The sequence below is a fragment of the Alosa sapidissima genome, chromosome 17 (assembly GCF_018492685.1).
Source record: "Alosa sapidissima isolate fAloSap1 chromosome 17, fAloSap1.pri, whole genome shotgun sequence".
Lineage (NCBI taxonomy): Eukaryota > Metazoa > Chordata > Actinopteri > Clupeiformes > Clupeidae > Alosa > Alosa sapidissima.
In genome coordinates this window covers 17,451,103-17,467,248 of record NC_055973.1, presented here as the reverse complement: position 1 = coordinate 17,467,248, position 16,146 = coordinate 17,451,103, and the positions used below count along the sequence as shown (strand labels likewise).

Sequence of the window (16,146 nt, the reverse complement as noted above, 5' to 3'; positions counted from 1 at the left end):
TAGAATCTTAGCTACATTTGTGACTACCAGAACATTCTCTTGTCCTGTGCTAGCCCAATCCAAGAGAATAAAGTCAATGGAGATTATCTACAAAGGCTTAGTGGCTAACAGATTTCCCAAGAAGGTTCTGGCTTGGGTTGTCTTGCTTTAGCAAGTTAGCAACCACACAGTGCTCACACTCAGAACACCACTTTTACACCTCATGCCACATCTGGGGCCAGTAGCACCTCTGTATCAAATCTGTGGTACTGTCCACCCACAGATGGCCGCGGTTGTTGTGTAGGCTAGATAGCACTTCAACTCGCAACACCTTTGGCAGTAAAAGCTGCAGCACTGGATCCCTGGAAGGAGGAGCCTGGATCGCTCGGTACAAGGTCCCATCCACTTCCTGTATCTGGGACCACTGCTTTATCAACTGCGGACTTCCCTTGGTTCACTCCACTTGTCTTAACGGGTATATGGTCGTCCTGGTCACCAAAACCAGGTATCTGGAAATACAGGGATCAGTCCCTTGCATGACTTTCAGGATAAAGGGACGACAGAAATCGGCATAACCTAGGACTGGCGCTTGAACAAGCCTTTCTTTTAAGGCTCTGAATCCAGAAAAAGTTCTGAAGGCAAACCTGAACATGACTACATTCAATGTTAACTATCCAATATTCAGATGTTTTTAATTGAAATGTATGCAAATTAGTGCATAATTAATGAGATATTGTTAAATTACATCCATAAACATATATTTTCAAAAAACTTGTAATGTAAAAAAATATTGTCTCTACATAAATAATTAACTAGTAAAGTTTCATAAGAATATCAAGGAGTTACATTTTTTACCCTATTCACCCGTTCTGTGTTGCCTGCCAGTTTTAGGCCACAAATGCTAATTAGCAGGTTTAAAACAAAAAAAAACACAGCTAAATATGATATTCAGAATCAGCACCTAAACATTAGGCAAAATACCCTCTTTACCAACATTTTCTCACATCTGACCCCCAAGTGATGGTAGTCCCAGTCTTAATTATGCATTATATAAATGATGATGATGATATCAAGTGTGAAAATGGATAGTGAAAATTTGAAAATCCAGCAGGATTACACAGGACACCGTACTAAATGTAGATTACACTATCGCTCATAAATGTGGAAGTAATGTTTTTTTAATATAGGCGGTCTTGTGCGTCTCCACGTTTCACGATTGGCCAACGTCATCCCAACACCGAGAACGCGCACAGATCTGAGCTGAAAGCCTAGTTTGACAAATATCACATAACTGCTATCGTAGTATCACTTAACATATACCCCTGAGTCAAGGCTTTGTGAAGCCTCGATATGTCTACATAGCCTAGATATGTCTAACGTGCTTCATAGTATACCCCACAGGTGTCAACGGCTCTTTACACTGCTCAGATTTTTTAGTCGATGAAGGTTCTAATTTATGCCCATCATGTGTATAAATCCTGTGCATTTTAAATTGTTTGATATAGAGGGATTGAACGAAACTCACATCCCTGCTTGTGATAAATGTTTGTGTAATGAGAAGACCAAATCATAAACATTTCGCTGTACCAAGGCTGTTTTAATTGATTGAAATAGAGAACAACAAAAACTGTAGTCATGTTGGTATTGTAGTCAATGGTAATGCAAAAATCCCAGTTTAAACGAACAAAAATCAGTACATGGAGGGTTTCTCTTCTCCCTTTGGGTTGGTTACTTTCTCGAGGTTCTTGCTGATGATGTCATACAGTTCAGCCTAGGCAAAAATTTACAAATCATATCGTCAGGATGTTCATATTCATATTGTTATTTTCATTTAATAAACTCTTTAAAATGCAATACTAAGAAATAGCCTTACTTAGAAAGAAAAATAAATGTTACTTAAACATAATACATTGAAAGGGTTAGCAAAAAGCTACAGAAAAAAAATCTCATCGTATGAATAATGTAATGCCGGTCTTCAAAGTAATATGGCCTGCAAGATCTATGGTTTACTGTAACATTTCCAGTGTTCCTGTGCATTGTACTTCCATTTACTATATCATTCACTGTTGCTTCAGAATTACATAATGTCATCACTATATTTGACTGCCATACCAATCTGACTTTTGTCATTGTGGTCAAGCTGTAAATTGATGCCCTGTAGAGCTGGGTTTGAAGAGGTGCGATTGGTCCCTCTCTCTTTGCTCAATAGAATCACAGAAACAAACATATTTCAGCTTTGAACCCACCCAGCCTGATTACTTACATAGAAGCCACGAATGTCCAGGATAATCACTCGGATCTCAGAGTACACTGCTTCATCTTTCTCATGGACCAAAGCACGGTAGTCCATCTAGTGGTACATGTGTGAAGGGGAGAGATAGTCTAAGTAAAGCACATTATAATCATGCCGTATTCTACCCAGAACTACTTTTATTAGTAATGTGCAATTCCTTCACAGCAGCTGCACACCTAAAAGCTGCAGTACACATAAAATGTAACAAATGGTCATCTCACCACATGAGTATCTTTGGAGGCTTTGGCAACTGCATCCCCCCTTTCTGAAAAGTATCTAAAATCACCAGAAGAGATTAAAGGAATGTAGTTAGGCCAGTGGTTCTCAAACTTTTTCTGTCATTCCCCACTCAAGCCCCACCTGACCCCATCAACTCTGCAAAATGGTAATGTTAAAAAAATATTGCCATTCTTGCAAATGGTTCCACTTTGCATTTCCTGTCTGGGTCCGCTGGTTCAGATGCCATTTTAATTCATGTCGGTCTGTTTATGACTCATGTTTGTGTGTGGTTATTTTGTTTTGAATCTATAATCTTGTCAAAAATAAAGAAAGGCATAATTTAAAAAAAAAAAATTTTTATCCTGTTCATCACACCCCACCTGATATGTCTCTATTCTCCACTAGTGGGGCCCGCCCCACACTTTTCTTGCTAAAGCAATGTAAAAAGTAAAACATTTACACTTACTTGTTTATGTTAGTCTGAAATCCCTCCACTTTGGTCTTCACAGCAGCTATCCTTTCCACTATTTTTTCCTTGAGAAAGAGGAAAACAACAATATCAAAACAGGACATAAAATACAAGGACATGTAATGGATCGTTACAGCAATTAGTGATTAAAGTGGAAATATTCTTACTTGAATGGCAACCCCAAAGTCATTTCCATCTTCAATTTTGGGAATGAGATGCTGAATCCAACAGGATACCTAAGAGATATCAGGTCAGAGCATCTTTATGATGTACTTTTTATGTAGACAACACAATTTTGATTTGGATGTATTGAAATACAATTAAAATATTAAATAATCTGAAACAGTGTCTGTGTATGGCTGCTATATACTTTTAAAAGATTTGTTAAAACCAGAGATGCCAGCTCATGCTATTCATAACTGAGGAGAGACAGTTGTAGGTAGGTGAGCTCCAAAATGGAATGTGTTTGTTCTTACTGTGATACAGGTCTCCTTCAAAACCACAATCTCTGGTTTTACTATGTCCAGGAGCTTCACAATTTTCTCATTTCCCTTGATGAAGCCACACTTTGGAGCTGTAAGGTAATGTGTAATGAAATATAATGATTATGAAATATAACAAGAATGGCATTACCAAGTATCAAATGTAGATCATTTACCCTTTTTCTTCTTCTTTTCATCATCTTTATCAGTCTCCATCTCCTAAGAAAATAATTTGTGTTAATGAATTTAATCACCTTGGTAATATAATGTGAACCCTTATCTGATAACACCCCCTAACCCTAAATCCATAGGCCTACTCAAATAAATGTGTATAAAGTGCTGCTGACCTCCTCCTCTGGGACTGGGGGATCTGGGATGGGAATGTCCAAGGGGGCATGGATAGAGGAGAGGTCTGTGATGGAGAAGCGTTTGTCCTGAGAGTAAGCATGCGAAAAAGACATCGAAATAGGAGTTAGTGGAGGAAATTATTACATGGATTGAGTTATGGTCTTGCATGCATGCATACCTGGAGCAAGTCGTCCAGTTGTGCTATCTTCAGAGGGATGTGGTTTGAAAACAGATTCTCCGCCTGAACATAAACATGTAGATTCCAAGGTGTTATTTTAAAAATGTGTTATTAAAAAATGAACAGCACAGGCCTACAATTACAACGATTTCAGTAGTACAATTTAACCTGTCATGATCATAGCAACACAGCTGCTTGAAAACAGGTATGAATTCTGCTCCTACCTGTCGATAGAGTGACTGGCGAAAGTTCTCAACCTGGATGGTAGAAGGAAGAATCAGATAAAAGTTTCTGGATTAAATTGTGTCTGCTATCTTGCATTGGACAATGGCTACGTACAGCAGCCTACGTACAGCGACAATAGGGAAATACCAGCCCCATTTACACTTTCGATTTCAGTTGCTGCGCGATGACTAAGGAATTTATTGCAAAGAGCAAAACCATATATTGTGTATATAAGAAGTCTGTAAAAAAACATCACGTTATGGTCATGCATCATACGCTGGCCGATATTTTTCAAGTAATAATCAGTAGGCTATTTATTTTGTGCCCTCGGCATTCACTAGCATACAGCGTTGCCACACATTTGACGTTGATAGCACAAAGCCCAACGAAGTTTTTTTTAATCCAGCATTCATAAATAACTTTAATGAACAGTCAGCCCATTGACTGTACACAAACTGTTTTGTGAATAAACTGTGCTGCATAACTGCCCGTCATCTTACCTTAACTATATTCTCGCGACTTATCTTGAGTACAGAAGTTTTAGACATGTTGAGACTTAACTGTTAGTCTATTTAAAACTGAATCTACAACACTTATATCTAAAATAGGCTCAATATTTTTCACTTTTCAGAGACACAATCATAGACTATAAAAGAAGGTCGTAATCCGTGATGTCCTCAATTTCCTCTTGATACTTTCGATTTGGAGATAGTCTGCACCTGATGCCACCTCCTACTTAAGTATGCAGAGGCAGAATCATTTTTAAGGAAGTACAACTGAAATCTGAACTCCAGATTTGAATAGGCAATTCGCTTTAGTAAAGTATTTTTTTCTCAGCCAACGGGCTATAAGATTTTTATGTAATGAAAAATGTTTTCATGCTAACGTTCTAAAATTGAGATAATGTCGGTGTCTGTTCCCACAGAATGTATTTAATCATGACAATTATGTGCCCAGAAAGAGGTATGTCAGACAGACCACCTTAACTCTTCCTGTAACGCCGTAACATTTCGAAGTTCTAGAAATTATGCACTTCCGCATGTGTTCAGAGTTGTGTGAACATCCCGAATAGAGCTCACTGGAAGCGAGTAGACCTCCCAAGGTGACAAGACCATTGAAGAGAGTGGACATATTACCACGCTTTAAGTCTTCATGGTAATGCGTTACAATCTTTGAGTTTTAGAAAGAACGATAACGTTACCCAACATGAACATCTTGTAAACAAACTTTCGATATCAACACACTGTTAGCTAGCTAGGATAGCTAACCTATGCTTTGCAAGTTAACGCAGTTGTGGAATGTCGTAGCGATACGTTAATGTATGTTTTGTGTTTTAACGTACTGTTAGGATGCCATTGCCAACGTTGGCAATTGTTGTCAATTTGTTGCTGTACAAAGTCCGTGATGATAGTTGATGAGAGCATTAATATAAGAACTAGACGTCTTAGTACATGAATGTGCATCATGTTATCGTGTTATGTCGTTCGTTCGATTTTTGTGATTGGATTAGCCAGTGTTTTGACTTTTCCCATCCACAGACTTTGTGAGGTCCCCTCCCCTCTGTGCTTTTTGCTCAACCTTCTCTCACCTGTGTTTGTTTAGAAGCCCCATATGTAAGTCAGCGGTGTTATGGCACTTTCGAATCAGTTTGAAGAGCTCAGAAGGAGGGCAAAGTCTCAACTGGCTTTGTCAGGCTCCATCCCAGAAATAAGGGCAGATGTCACAGCAATGGCTGAGATGGCCCTACCCCTGTCTGAGCGGTACCAACACATCAACGCTGAAAAAATGGTTTCGGAGAATGCTGTTGGACAAAGTAAACATGAGGTGTGTGGATATATAAGAGCTGGCTTCTGATTTCTCTTTCACTTCCGTTTTTGCATTGTGTCCGTCTCCGTCTTTGTCTGCTCAATTCCCTTTCCTTTTGTGCTCTCTTCTTATCAATTATAGTATGTTCTCCCCTCTCCCTATAGGTGCTTGAGTGCTTTGCACGCTTACTCAAAGCAGTCAGTATTCTGGAGAAATATGGCTGTAATCTGACCAACCCCAACAGGCCCAAATACTGGCGCAGTGTCAAACACAATAACCCAGTCTTTAGGACCACTGTGGATGCTGTTAAGGTAGATGGGAACCCTCTGAGCCTACATACATATGTAATTGTCGAATTGTATATGTATGTGAGTCTAAGTGCTGACTTTATGACTGCAAGCAAGTCTTGTGCATTTGTGAAAGTCATAAAGATTGAGGTATTGTGCACAACACAAAATTGATCTTTGTTTTGTTTTGTTTTTCCACAGGGTGGTCGGGAAGTGCTTTCTCTCTATGGATATACTAGTCAGCTCCCAGATGGCCTTAGCTTTCCAGATGATGTCACAGAGCCTGATGTTAGAAGGGTGGCAGAGGTTACTGTGGAAGTCATGATGTTGCGCACAGAGTTGGACATGCTTGTCAAGGTCATCATTGTTTTTGTGATCTAGGGATCTCATACAAGCTTGTTAGGTGATGATACTGACCAAATATTTCCTTTTTTTCTGTAAGGAGGTGCATCCCCATCCTGAGTTCTTTGAGATTGTTATACCAGCTCTTCAGGGACAAAATAATCCTGAAGTATGTATGAGAACTATCCTTGTCTATACCATCTCTCTTGGTCTCTCGCTCTCTCAGCCCCCCCCCCCCACAAACACAAACACAAACACACACACACACACACTCACTCTCTTCTCTCTCAATCTCTCTCATTGTAGGAGGTCATGCCTGATGCCAGTGTTATTCTCGCTAAATCTCCACCACTTCAACCCAAGATCCCCACCCATACTCATGCCCCCATAGATATATCCTTGATTCCCACTCCACCAGCCCAGCTAGTAGTGCAGTCAGATCCTCCTCTAGAGCCCTCCTTCAGACCCCACCAAGTGTGTGACATGTGTGGCGGGGCATCCACACTCCTCTGTTCCTCTTGTAACTCAAGGCCCTTCTGTGATGCCTGTGATGCCTTATACCACCGCCACCCTGATAGGGCCAGTCACAGAAGAGATAGGGTTCAAGGTGAGCAAAACTGCACCAGTCAACTATGACTTGCATGAAATGCATGTTGTTTCGCTTTAGAGCAGACAATGACTGAACAGACAAACTACTAATTAGGGATGCACTGATACCAATTACAGACTGAATGCAAAAACGAAAATAATTGTACCGTATTTCTGTGGCACTAATTCGTGAGAAATTACTAAAAACTAATGTGTTCCTCTTTCAGAAAGCTGTTCCATTTGTGGAGTCTCCCCTGTGTCTGACCACTGTGCCTCCTGCAGCCAACATCTGTGCATTGAATGTGACCGGCTATACCATTCCCATCCAAGTCGCAGGGAACACAAGAGACAGAAAATCAATTACACACCACCGGTTAAAGCTTTGAGGTTAGAGACCGATAATGGTGAAAATATCTATTCAGAATGTACTTTCTTTTCCACTCATTGTAGTCATTGGTGTGTTGGGTTTGGAGCTGTACTAGTGAAGCAGAGTCACAGTTGGCTGCCTTTGATTCCGTGTTGTGACCAGTATACCACCATCTCCTATTGATTGAAAGCTTTGAAAATATAAACAGTTGCCCTTGTGTCCTTATACCTGAACGAATTATTAGCATCCAGGAGAGCCTGGGTGTTTCAGGGTATACAGCCTATTTTATCCAGTTGTAAAGTGCTTATAGTAGATGAGTTAAGCCACCAGCCACAGGAACAGCAAAGCTACCATTTCATATTATATTTAGTTATTTATTGCTCAATGTGACACCCTTACCCTGTATATTTGTATTTTAGAATCATCTTTTAATATAATCAGCATTCGGTATTGAGGAGGGTGTGTATGTTTGTTATTCCTGTACATTTCTTTACTAAACTGTTCTGTGTACACACAGTCATTCCTTGTCGACGTGGGAGTGTGTCCGGTGCACCACAGTGAATAATGTCCAGGCCGTGTTGTGTGCCAGCTGTGATTGCCCTCGCTTGGCCAGTGCTGTCCCAGTGGGCTCTGAAGAATCACTGCAGCCGTCCACCATCACAGGTTACCCAGGCACACCTGTCTGCTTGTGTTCATGCTCATACTTACCATGCATTTTCTTCACCTGTGCCATGATGTTTCCATCACATCTCCAATCTGCATTATTGTGTTTTCTTTATCTCCTGTCTTTGTTGTTTCTCTCTCTCTCGCTCTCTCTCTCTCTCTCTCTCTTTCTCTCTCTCTCTCTCTCTCTCTCTCTCTCTCTCTCTCTCTCTCAGAGTGGCAGTGCAGGAGTTGTACAGTGGTGAACCCTGGCAGCAGCGTGTTGTGTACGGTGTGTGAGCGTCCTCGTCTCGCCACGCGTCCATCTGTCAGCCCCAGCCGTCCTCTCCCAGCTCCACCCACACCACCCACACCACCAGTCCAGCTGGGCGAGAACCAGGTTAACTTCATGGCTCTGTTTGCTCATCTCTATACACTGGGAAATTAGTTTGCACAGGTACTCTTTGGTAACCTGACCCTAGCCAGATGAATTTCGCTCCGCCTAGCTCCACTCATCCATCTGGAACCGATCCATTGAAGTGTTGCTTCAGAAGGCTGGGCCTAATCAAAAAATGCTTGCATATGATTGAATAAGCCACTTGTCCGTCATCTATTGACGTGCTACTTCAACCACTCACATCGAAGCCAACCCGTGACGCTGATAACAGTCTCACAGTCGCTTCTACGCTATGTCACATCTATGAAACTCCCGCCCTGCGTCCTGATTGGCTGTACCATAAAATCGGTTGCAGAAATCACTCTCAATGGAAGAGGTCCCAGATGGATGTGACTGAAGCTAGGCGGAGCTAAGCGGAACGAAATTCATCTGGCTACGGTCAGGTTAACTCTTTGGTGTATGGGACAGAAATTTCTGACTGGTCGATATCCACACCAGACTTTATAATGGACTGACAGAAGCGTATGCTGATCCATCTTATCATTGTGTATGTTAAGTATCTACTGTAGTGTGCTAAGCATCTCAACAGTCAAGTTCTCCAGCTCCCTCCACATTCCTCTCTCTTAATTGGAATCTTTTTGTTTTTCTTTTCTCAGTGGATGTGTGAGCACTGCACGTTTGCCAACTCATCGCCCTCAGGGCTTTGTGAGATGTGCAACCTGCCACGCCAGGAGCCTCGAAAGAGCCATAAGCCCCTCCCTCTGTCGCCAACCAACACCAACACTACACCCTCAAAGCCTAAACCGAAGCCCAGGAACATGCAACTACAGGCGCAGAAGATGAAGGAGGAGGGCCAGAAACTTGTCAATCATATCAGGGTGGGTAGATCAATCGGCCAATAAACTACGGTTACACCTCGAGGACGGATGGGTGGATAGTTAGATTTCTTTTTTTCTTTAATACTCCTAAAGGGAAATTGAAATTTCCAGTCACTTTATACCACTACGATACAGCTATAACAGTAGGAAAGCACACCAGAACATAAATAGGTTAAAAAACCTGAAAATCTATAAAAAGATGGATAGCTATTGAATACATATGATGTATAAAGAGCCTATGTTGCCTCTTCTCTGTCGTTTAGCTCTGTAACACCTCCTTGTCTTTGTGATCCCTCTGGTGCCTTAGGAAGGGGAGAAGAGGGGAATGACCCCAGAGGAGGTGTACGCTGCCCTCTGCGTCTCCAGCAATAGCAACGTCAACCCGTGTGACTGGATCGCGTCTGAACTTCCCCACCTGTTGGACGAAATCTGCGCCATGGCCATGTCTGTGCAGCAAACGTACAGGAATGGGGACTCTGCAATGGAGCAGAGGGAGGGCGCATCAGACATGAGCACTGGCACGGCTCCAGGAGATCGGCGTGGGGAAGTGCAGCTGTCCAGAGCCGAGGCCAAACAGGCTTGGCTAACAGCAGGGGGCGACACTGAGAAGGCTGTGCGGCAGCTGTTGAGGAGTAGACAAGCCAAGGTAACTTGGACAAGCTCAACAGGATCTCTAAAGAGTCTGAACAATCCTCTTATCTCACTTTGGGTGGTGTGTTTTGTTTGTTACTGCATATTTACTTCTGTTACGTATGATTCTCAATTAGAAACAGATAGGTGTGTATGTACTTGTACAATGTACTTAGCCCTTTTCGTGTGTGTGTGTGTGTGTGTGTGTTAACATGTATGTATGTTGTAGATGCAGGAGCTGCATTCACTGGGCTTCCAGAACCGGGCCCAGTGTGAAGCAGCCCTGAGGCAGAGTGGCGGTGACATACGGGGGGCGCTCTCTGTTCTGCAGCGGCCCCTTCTCGAGCCCTTTCACCAGCGTGTGTGGAGCAGTCTGCCAGAGGCCCCCATTGATCTCGACAACCCAGACAAACAGGTCCTCACTTATGCTGACTGTGCTTTTTTGCAAATAACATTTTTAGCTATGTTTTTTTTTTTTTTTCAGTTCTAATGGCATTATTTATGGGCATTTATGTAAAGGTGTGATATGGCGACTCTGTCTCTCATTTCTCTATATTAGCATTAGCATTAGTACCGGTATGTTTCGTTTTTTAAAGAAAATGTTAAACTGCAAGTTAAAGCCAGTAAGCGTCTCTGTGGCTCTCTCCACTTCTCCCTGTAGAGGATGTGTCGCAGGCTGCTAGCGCTCTATGATCTGCCCAGCTGGGGGCGCTGTGAGCTGGTACTGTCTCTGCTGCAAGAGCCAGAGATGGACTACTCTCTGGAGGATGTGGTGCAGGCTGTCAAAGAGAGCCAAGATCGGGACTTTATCCGACGCATGCTGAACAACTCGTGCACTATGTGCTACAGCAATTTTCCTCTGAACAAGGTGTGTGTACATGTACGCACGCACACACACACACACACACACACACACACACACACACACACACACACACACACACACACATACATATATATATATATATATATATATATATATATATATATATATGAAGAGTTCAGATGCAAAACCCTCTAAATCCGTCTGACCACATTTCTTTTAAATGAGCATTTAAAATCCGGTTCCTATAGGTTTTTGCATAGAAATCGATATTTCAGACCAGGAAGAGAGTGTTATTTGGTGTGTTTTGAAGTTAAATTATTTGATTAACGTATACTATGTGAGGAGAGCATTCACTCACCATCTTTATCTCATTTTTGACGTAGGTGGCATTTAGAGGCTTTTGCATCTGAACCCTTCATATATATTACACATAAACACACACACAAACAAACACACCAGATGTGTAAATGGGTATGTCCTATGTGTTTGTGTGTGTGTGTGTGTGTGGGGTCTATCACTGTTGTCCTTCATCTTGCAGATGCAGTCCCTGACTTCATGTCAGTGTTTAATGTGCAGCGAGTGCTTTACCCGTCACTTCACTATTGCCATCAGAGACAAACATATCCGAGATATGGTGTGTCCAAACTGTGAGGAACCAGACATTAACGACCCAGAGCACCTTGACAACTACTTCTCCACTCTAGATATTCAGGTAGGAGGGAGCAGGGAGAAGGCACAGTGGTAAGGGGGTCAGTGGATAGGAAGAAAGGAGAATGGGATGGGATTGGGATGGGATTGGGATGGGAATGGGATGGGATTGGGATGGGAGTAACAACAAAAAATGACCAAACTTTGTTATATTGAGAATGCAAGAAAGGGACTTGTCCAGTTATTTGCTGTTTATGTACAGTATATATTAGTCAGATCTTTCATCCAAGTATGGAGTGTGAAGTGCACATTTGAGGAAGTTGGTACTATATGCATAGTGCTGTGGACTTGGTGGTGGGGTGGGCTCCAGGTGGGCTCAACTGAAATATGTGATTAGAGGGGGCCACAAAATTATGTTCTCTTTTAACTGAAGACATGTTCTTACTAAAAAGTCGAACACATTTAAAGATGTACTAATAATATTAGAAAGGATAATAAGTAGCCCTAGATGTAGGCAGTTGCAGTCAAAAAGTTTAAGAACCACTGGACTAGGCCACAGATTGCATGTTGCAACTCAACAGGTTCGGAGAGGATTGTAGTCTAGAAACACCAGTGACTGACTTTCTCATCCTCTAGCTGCGGGACTGCCTTGCGAGAGATGTTTTTGATCTCTTCCACAAGAAGCTGACGGAGCATGCCCTCATGCAGGACCCTAAGTTCCTGTGGTGCACTCATGTGAGTAACCGTTCACCTCTAGGTCCATGCATCTACAGAGTGCACTCAGATCAGCTAATTCAAGTTCAGGGCAGTGCCTGTTCATTGAAAGATGGCACCTCTCTAGTGATCACTGATGAAGCACAGAGACTTTCTCTATTATCTGCCATCACTAAAACATCTCTCCTTCTTCTCTTAGTGTACAAATGGCTTCATCTATGATGGTATCCAATTCAAGGTCACCTGTCAGAGCTGCAGAAAGAGCTTCTGTGCCCAGTGTAAGAAACCTGTGAGTATCTTTCAACAGCAAGATGCATTTTGGAAATAATAATAATTTACAAATCTCAAACCCTATATTTAGCTGAGAATAGTTCAAAGACAACATATCAACTGTTGAAGGAGAGAGATTTTTTTGAGGTTTTATTTAATGTCAGCAACTCATTTAAAAAAAGCTGTGTTGCTTCACCTCTTCTTTAACTACATTCTGTAAACCAGTTGCTAGAGTTTTGAGAATGAAATGTGGTCACATTGCCCGATATAGGACTTCAGCTGCTCAGCAGTCTGCAGTCTTCTTAATCTTGTTTTTCATTCAATGATGCTCTCAATTAGACAGGTCTGGACTGCAGACAGACCTTTTCAGCACCTAGACTCTTCGTCTTTGAAGAAATACTGTTTAAATATGTGCAGAATTAATTTAAGGATTTTCCCCCCCTGAAATATTCAAAAAGTTCCTTCCTGAATAGACATTGTCTGGATGGCCATTTGTGCTCTGTGCACTAGCTTACTTGAAGTCGGCAAACCAGTTTCCTGTTCATTGACATGGCTGTCAACAAGCACCTGAAGATGAGTGCTTTAGTTGTATCAAAATGTAAGATGCAATGTATGTAAGTCTTAATGTCTATGGGCGGCTCTAAAGAGCACTGATGTGTGCCACTGCTCGGCTTCAAGTCGTTATTAAAGCGATTATAGCTTCCACCTTTTTCCTAAAAACACAAGCCGTTCAGTGGCTGCACAAAATAAGGAGGGAAGGATTTTCGGTGAGCACACGTTTTCAGGTGCTTGTTGACAGCGATGTCAACGAACAGGAAACTGGCTTGCCGACTTCAAGCTAGTGCACAGAGCCCATACGGTCATCCAGACAATGTCTTTTCAATGTCTTACAATTAACTTACCAGAATCGCTACATGCATCCTTGTGGTGTCACTTATCAAATGAATGAGGGTAATCCTCTACACACTGTCACAGATTATTTTATATTTTTAAAAGGCACTAAACTTAAACTCTATGCACTTTGTACATTATTTCCATTCAGTTGTGACAGATACCGTGATGTATCATAGATAAATCTTTTGCAATGCATTGAGTTATCGTTATAGTGGCCAAACTGTTGTGACCATATCAATATGTGAGGTACTTTGCAATTCCCAATTGCCTTGTGTAAAAGTGACCAACTGATAATGCTTTTCAGTGGGAAGATCAGCATGAGGGTGTGTCCTGTGACGTGTTCCAAGCCTGGAAGCGAGAGAATGACCCAGAATACCAAAGACAAGGACTCGCCGGCTACCTGCGAGACAATGGAATCAGTGAGTCCCCAGGGGTCTATACCTGAAGTGCATGGTGTAATAGGGACATCATTTTGACACCACATTTAAAGCATGCACAGTACAATCATAACTAATAAACACACAATCCCTCCTTAGTCTGTCCCAACTGTAGGTACCAGTATGCTTTAACCAGAGGAGGATGCATGCATTTCACCTGCACCCAGTGTCGATATGAGTTCTGCAGTGGCTGTAACAATCCTTTCCACAAGGTAACTATGCTTGTGCTGTGTGAGTCTTCTTGAATTGCTTTCGATGGTAAGGGGTCATTTGTTCATACAGTTATTTACCCACATACATGAACAAAGTGTGTCTCCTTTGCAGACTGGCTGTACTGTGATACAGTGCTCTGTCACAGGGCTGCATGCCCACCACCCCAGGGACTGCTTGTTCTACCTGCGGGACTGGGAGCCAAAGAGACTGCAGGAGCTTCTCCAGGTAGGAAGAGGGAGAGCTGACGAAATGTTAAATGGCAGTAGTCCAGGGGGGCGCTAGGAGGCGCTATAGCCTGGCTCTGCTCACTTATTGCTTTTAGCTCAGTTCCCACTGAGATGGTAGTGTAGACACCCTCCTGCCCATATGAATCGCTCAGCCAATCAGCGAACAGCGGAGGTGGATAAGGGGGATGTTGAGCATTGAAACACTGTACTGAGAACATGCAAAGTGTTTGAGGATGGCTAAGCAATTACCGGTACATGTTTCCCCTTTTGAGGTTAGAGAATTGCACATTTGATTTTGAAACAGTATGTGACAAGCACCAACCTCAAACCTTTTAATGAGATTGTGTGATGTAGTCTATTGTAGGCTTTGAATGAAACCATGAATGTAATGGTTTCACTTTGATTTGCTTACGAGAGGTCATTTGAATTACTGAATCATGGGACCCTATTAAAGCTTAACCCTATTTCAACAGAGGAATGGAGTCGACTTCAACACAAACCCGCCGAATGGCACTCAGACTGGTATGGCAAGAATTGTTCTACAAACAATTGTACTCTTTTATTTTCACTTTTTCAGTCTTGCTTAATTCACACACTCTTTTTTTTCACTTGATAAGAGTGATCCCTCACACGCTTTCTTTCCCTTTTCTCAGGAACATGTGGAGTGATGGAACAGAAGGATGAGGGTGGGCAGCACATGGACTCTCCCTGTGGGATTCAGACCCAGCCTGGACAGGCAGGACTGTGCGAGTGAGTTGTAGTCTCCCCTCCCCACCAACACATTTCATATTCTCATAAATCAGTAGAGCCACTAATTGAAGTGATAAAGGCTGATTGAAGTTGTCAGATGGGACTTGTAAATATCCTAGATGGGACTTGTAAATGTCCTAAATGTAATTTATGTAAACAATGTAGAGTAAAAAGATGACTGATCATCAGTTTGAGCGGGGAGTTGTCTGTGTAAGTGGGAGGCTGGGAGCTCAACATTAGTAACATGACTATACCTTAGCTGTAACTGACTGTGTAGACATAACCCTGTTATGTTTTTAAAACAGTTTATAAACGCAGGGAACTGCAGCAATAGATCTGTTGATGATTAACCAAATGCCATGTAATGATGCTGTTTAACATGCTGTGTGTCCTCCTGAGAGACAGTGTCTTGAAGTTTCACTATAACCACCTCTCACATGTCAGAATTATTAGAGACATGACAATGTTTGGACTCTTTTATGTATTTTTTTTTATTTGTTTGTAGGAAACATTACCGTGAGTATCTGGTGAGTCTCATCAATAGTCACACCTTGGATCCAGCTCATCTGTTTGATGAGACAGAATTGAAGGCTGCCTGTAGGAGACACCAAATTGACCTAACGCAGGAGGCAGAGGACCAGAGAATGTACCATGCAAGGCTTTTGCAGGTGACTATTAAAGAGTCTTTGGGGGTTATTGTGTATTGCAGTATCCTGTGTGGGAATCTGATAGTTGAAATTATACTGATGTGAGTTTTGTGTGTGTTTCTTTTTCCATGTTAGAAAATATTGGAGATTCCACTTGGAGACAAGGTTCCTCGAAAGAAATAACTCCTGTTTATAAAGCAAATCTTTTTACTGTTTCTAAAAGATCCAGAACATGAATCCACAGACATGTGGGTTTTGATATTTTTAAACCACTAAAATATAATAATGTGATTAAATAAAAAAAAGGTGTCTTGTATAAAATATTAAAACAAAATATGTCTTCCACTTATTTTCTTTGGTTGAATAGTCTCATGATGCGACAAACTAGGC

At 41.9% G+C, this 16,146-nt stretch overlaps 2 protein-coding genes across 3 annotated transcripts; one reads left to right on the top strand and one right to left on the bottom strand.

Annotated features, from left to right (window-relative positions):
• Nucleotides 1-1,555: 1,555 nt before the first annotated feature.
• Nucleotides 1,556-4,904, bottom strand: psme2 (proteasome activator subunit 2). 2 transcript variants are annotated; one of them, XM_042068943.1, is made up of 11 exons: nucleotides 4,694-4,904; nucleotides 4,193-4,225; nucleotides 3,969-4,031; nucleotides 3,790-3,876; nucleotides 3,619-3,661; nucleotides 3,437-3,534; nucleotides 3,128-3,196; nucleotides 2,958-3,025; nucleotides 2,494-2,548; nucleotides 2,243-2,329; nucleotides 1,556-1,750 (listed from the first exon to the last, which is right to left on the bottom strand). In XM_042068943.1, exons 1-11 carry the CDS (start codon nucleotides 4,739-4,741, stop codon nucleotides 1,670-1,672), a joined length of 732 nt encoding a protein of 243 aa, XP_041924877.1. In that variant the 5' UTR covers nucleotides 4,742-4,904; the 3' UTR covers nucleotides 1,556-1,669. The 2 variants fall into 2 exon arrangements, with proteins under 2 accessions (XP_041924877.1, XP_041924878.1); XM_042068944.1 differs by lacking the exon at nucleotides 4,694-4,904 and having other exon boundaries at nucleotides 3,969-4,032; nucleotides 4,139-4,218.
• A 288-nt stretch (nucleotides 4,905-5,192) lies between these two features.
• Nucleotides 5,193-16,090, top strand: LOC121688991 (E3 ubiquitin-protein ligase RNF31-like). Its single transcript, XM_042068935.1, has 23 exons — nucleotides 5,193-5,348; nucleotides 5,796-6,017; nucleotides 6,164-6,310; nucleotides 6,488-6,643; nucleotides 6,729-6,797; nucleotides 6,935-7,235; nucleotides 7,444-7,603; nucleotides 8,101-8,246; nucleotides 8,462-8,625; nucleotides 9,279-9,500; nucleotides 9,808-10,146; nucleotides 10,360-10,545; nucleotides 10,792-10,998; nucleotides 11,495-11,668; nucleotides 12,241-12,339; nucleotides 12,518-12,607; nucleotides 13,787-13,901; nucleotides 14,019-14,131; nucleotides 14,244-14,357; nucleotides 14,833-14,881; nucleotides 15,013-15,109; nucleotides 15,615-15,777; nucleotides 15,892-16,090. The coding sequence occupies exons 2-23, from the start codon at nucleotides 5,823-5,825 to the stop codon at nucleotides 15,937-15,939; spliced, it is 3,354 nt and encodes a 1,117-aa protein (XP_041924869.1). The 5' UTR covers nucleotides 5,193-5,348; nucleotides 5,796-5,822; the 3' UTR covers nucleotides 15,940-16,090.
• Nucleotides 16,091-16,146: the final 56 nt, after the last annotated feature.

Coding starts and splice junctions, on each gene's coding strand:
- LOC121688991 (XM_042068935.1), top strand. CDS start 5,823: ATGGCACTTTCGAATCAGTTTGAAGAGCTCAGAAGGAGGGCAAAGTCT. Junction 6,644..6,728: donor AGTTGGACATGCTTGTCAAG/GTCATCATTGTT, acceptor TTTTTCTGTAAG/GAGGTGCATCCCCATCCTGA. Junction 12,608..13,786: donor GTGCCCAGTGTAAGAAACCT/GTGAGTATCTTT, acceptor AATGCTTTTCAG/TGGGAAGATCAGCATGAGGG.
- psme2 (XM_042068943.1), bottom strand. CDS start 4,741: ATGTCTAAAACTTCTGTACTCAAGATAAGTCGCGAGAATATAGTTAAG. Junction 4,032..4,192: donor GCCAGTCACTCTATCGACAG/GTAGGAGCAGAA, acceptor GTTTATGTTCAG/GCGGAGAATCTGTTTTCAAA. Junction 3,197..3,436: donor TGAAGGAGACCTGTATCACA/GTAAGAACAAAC, acceptor GATATCTCTTAG/GTATCCTGTTGGATTCAGCA.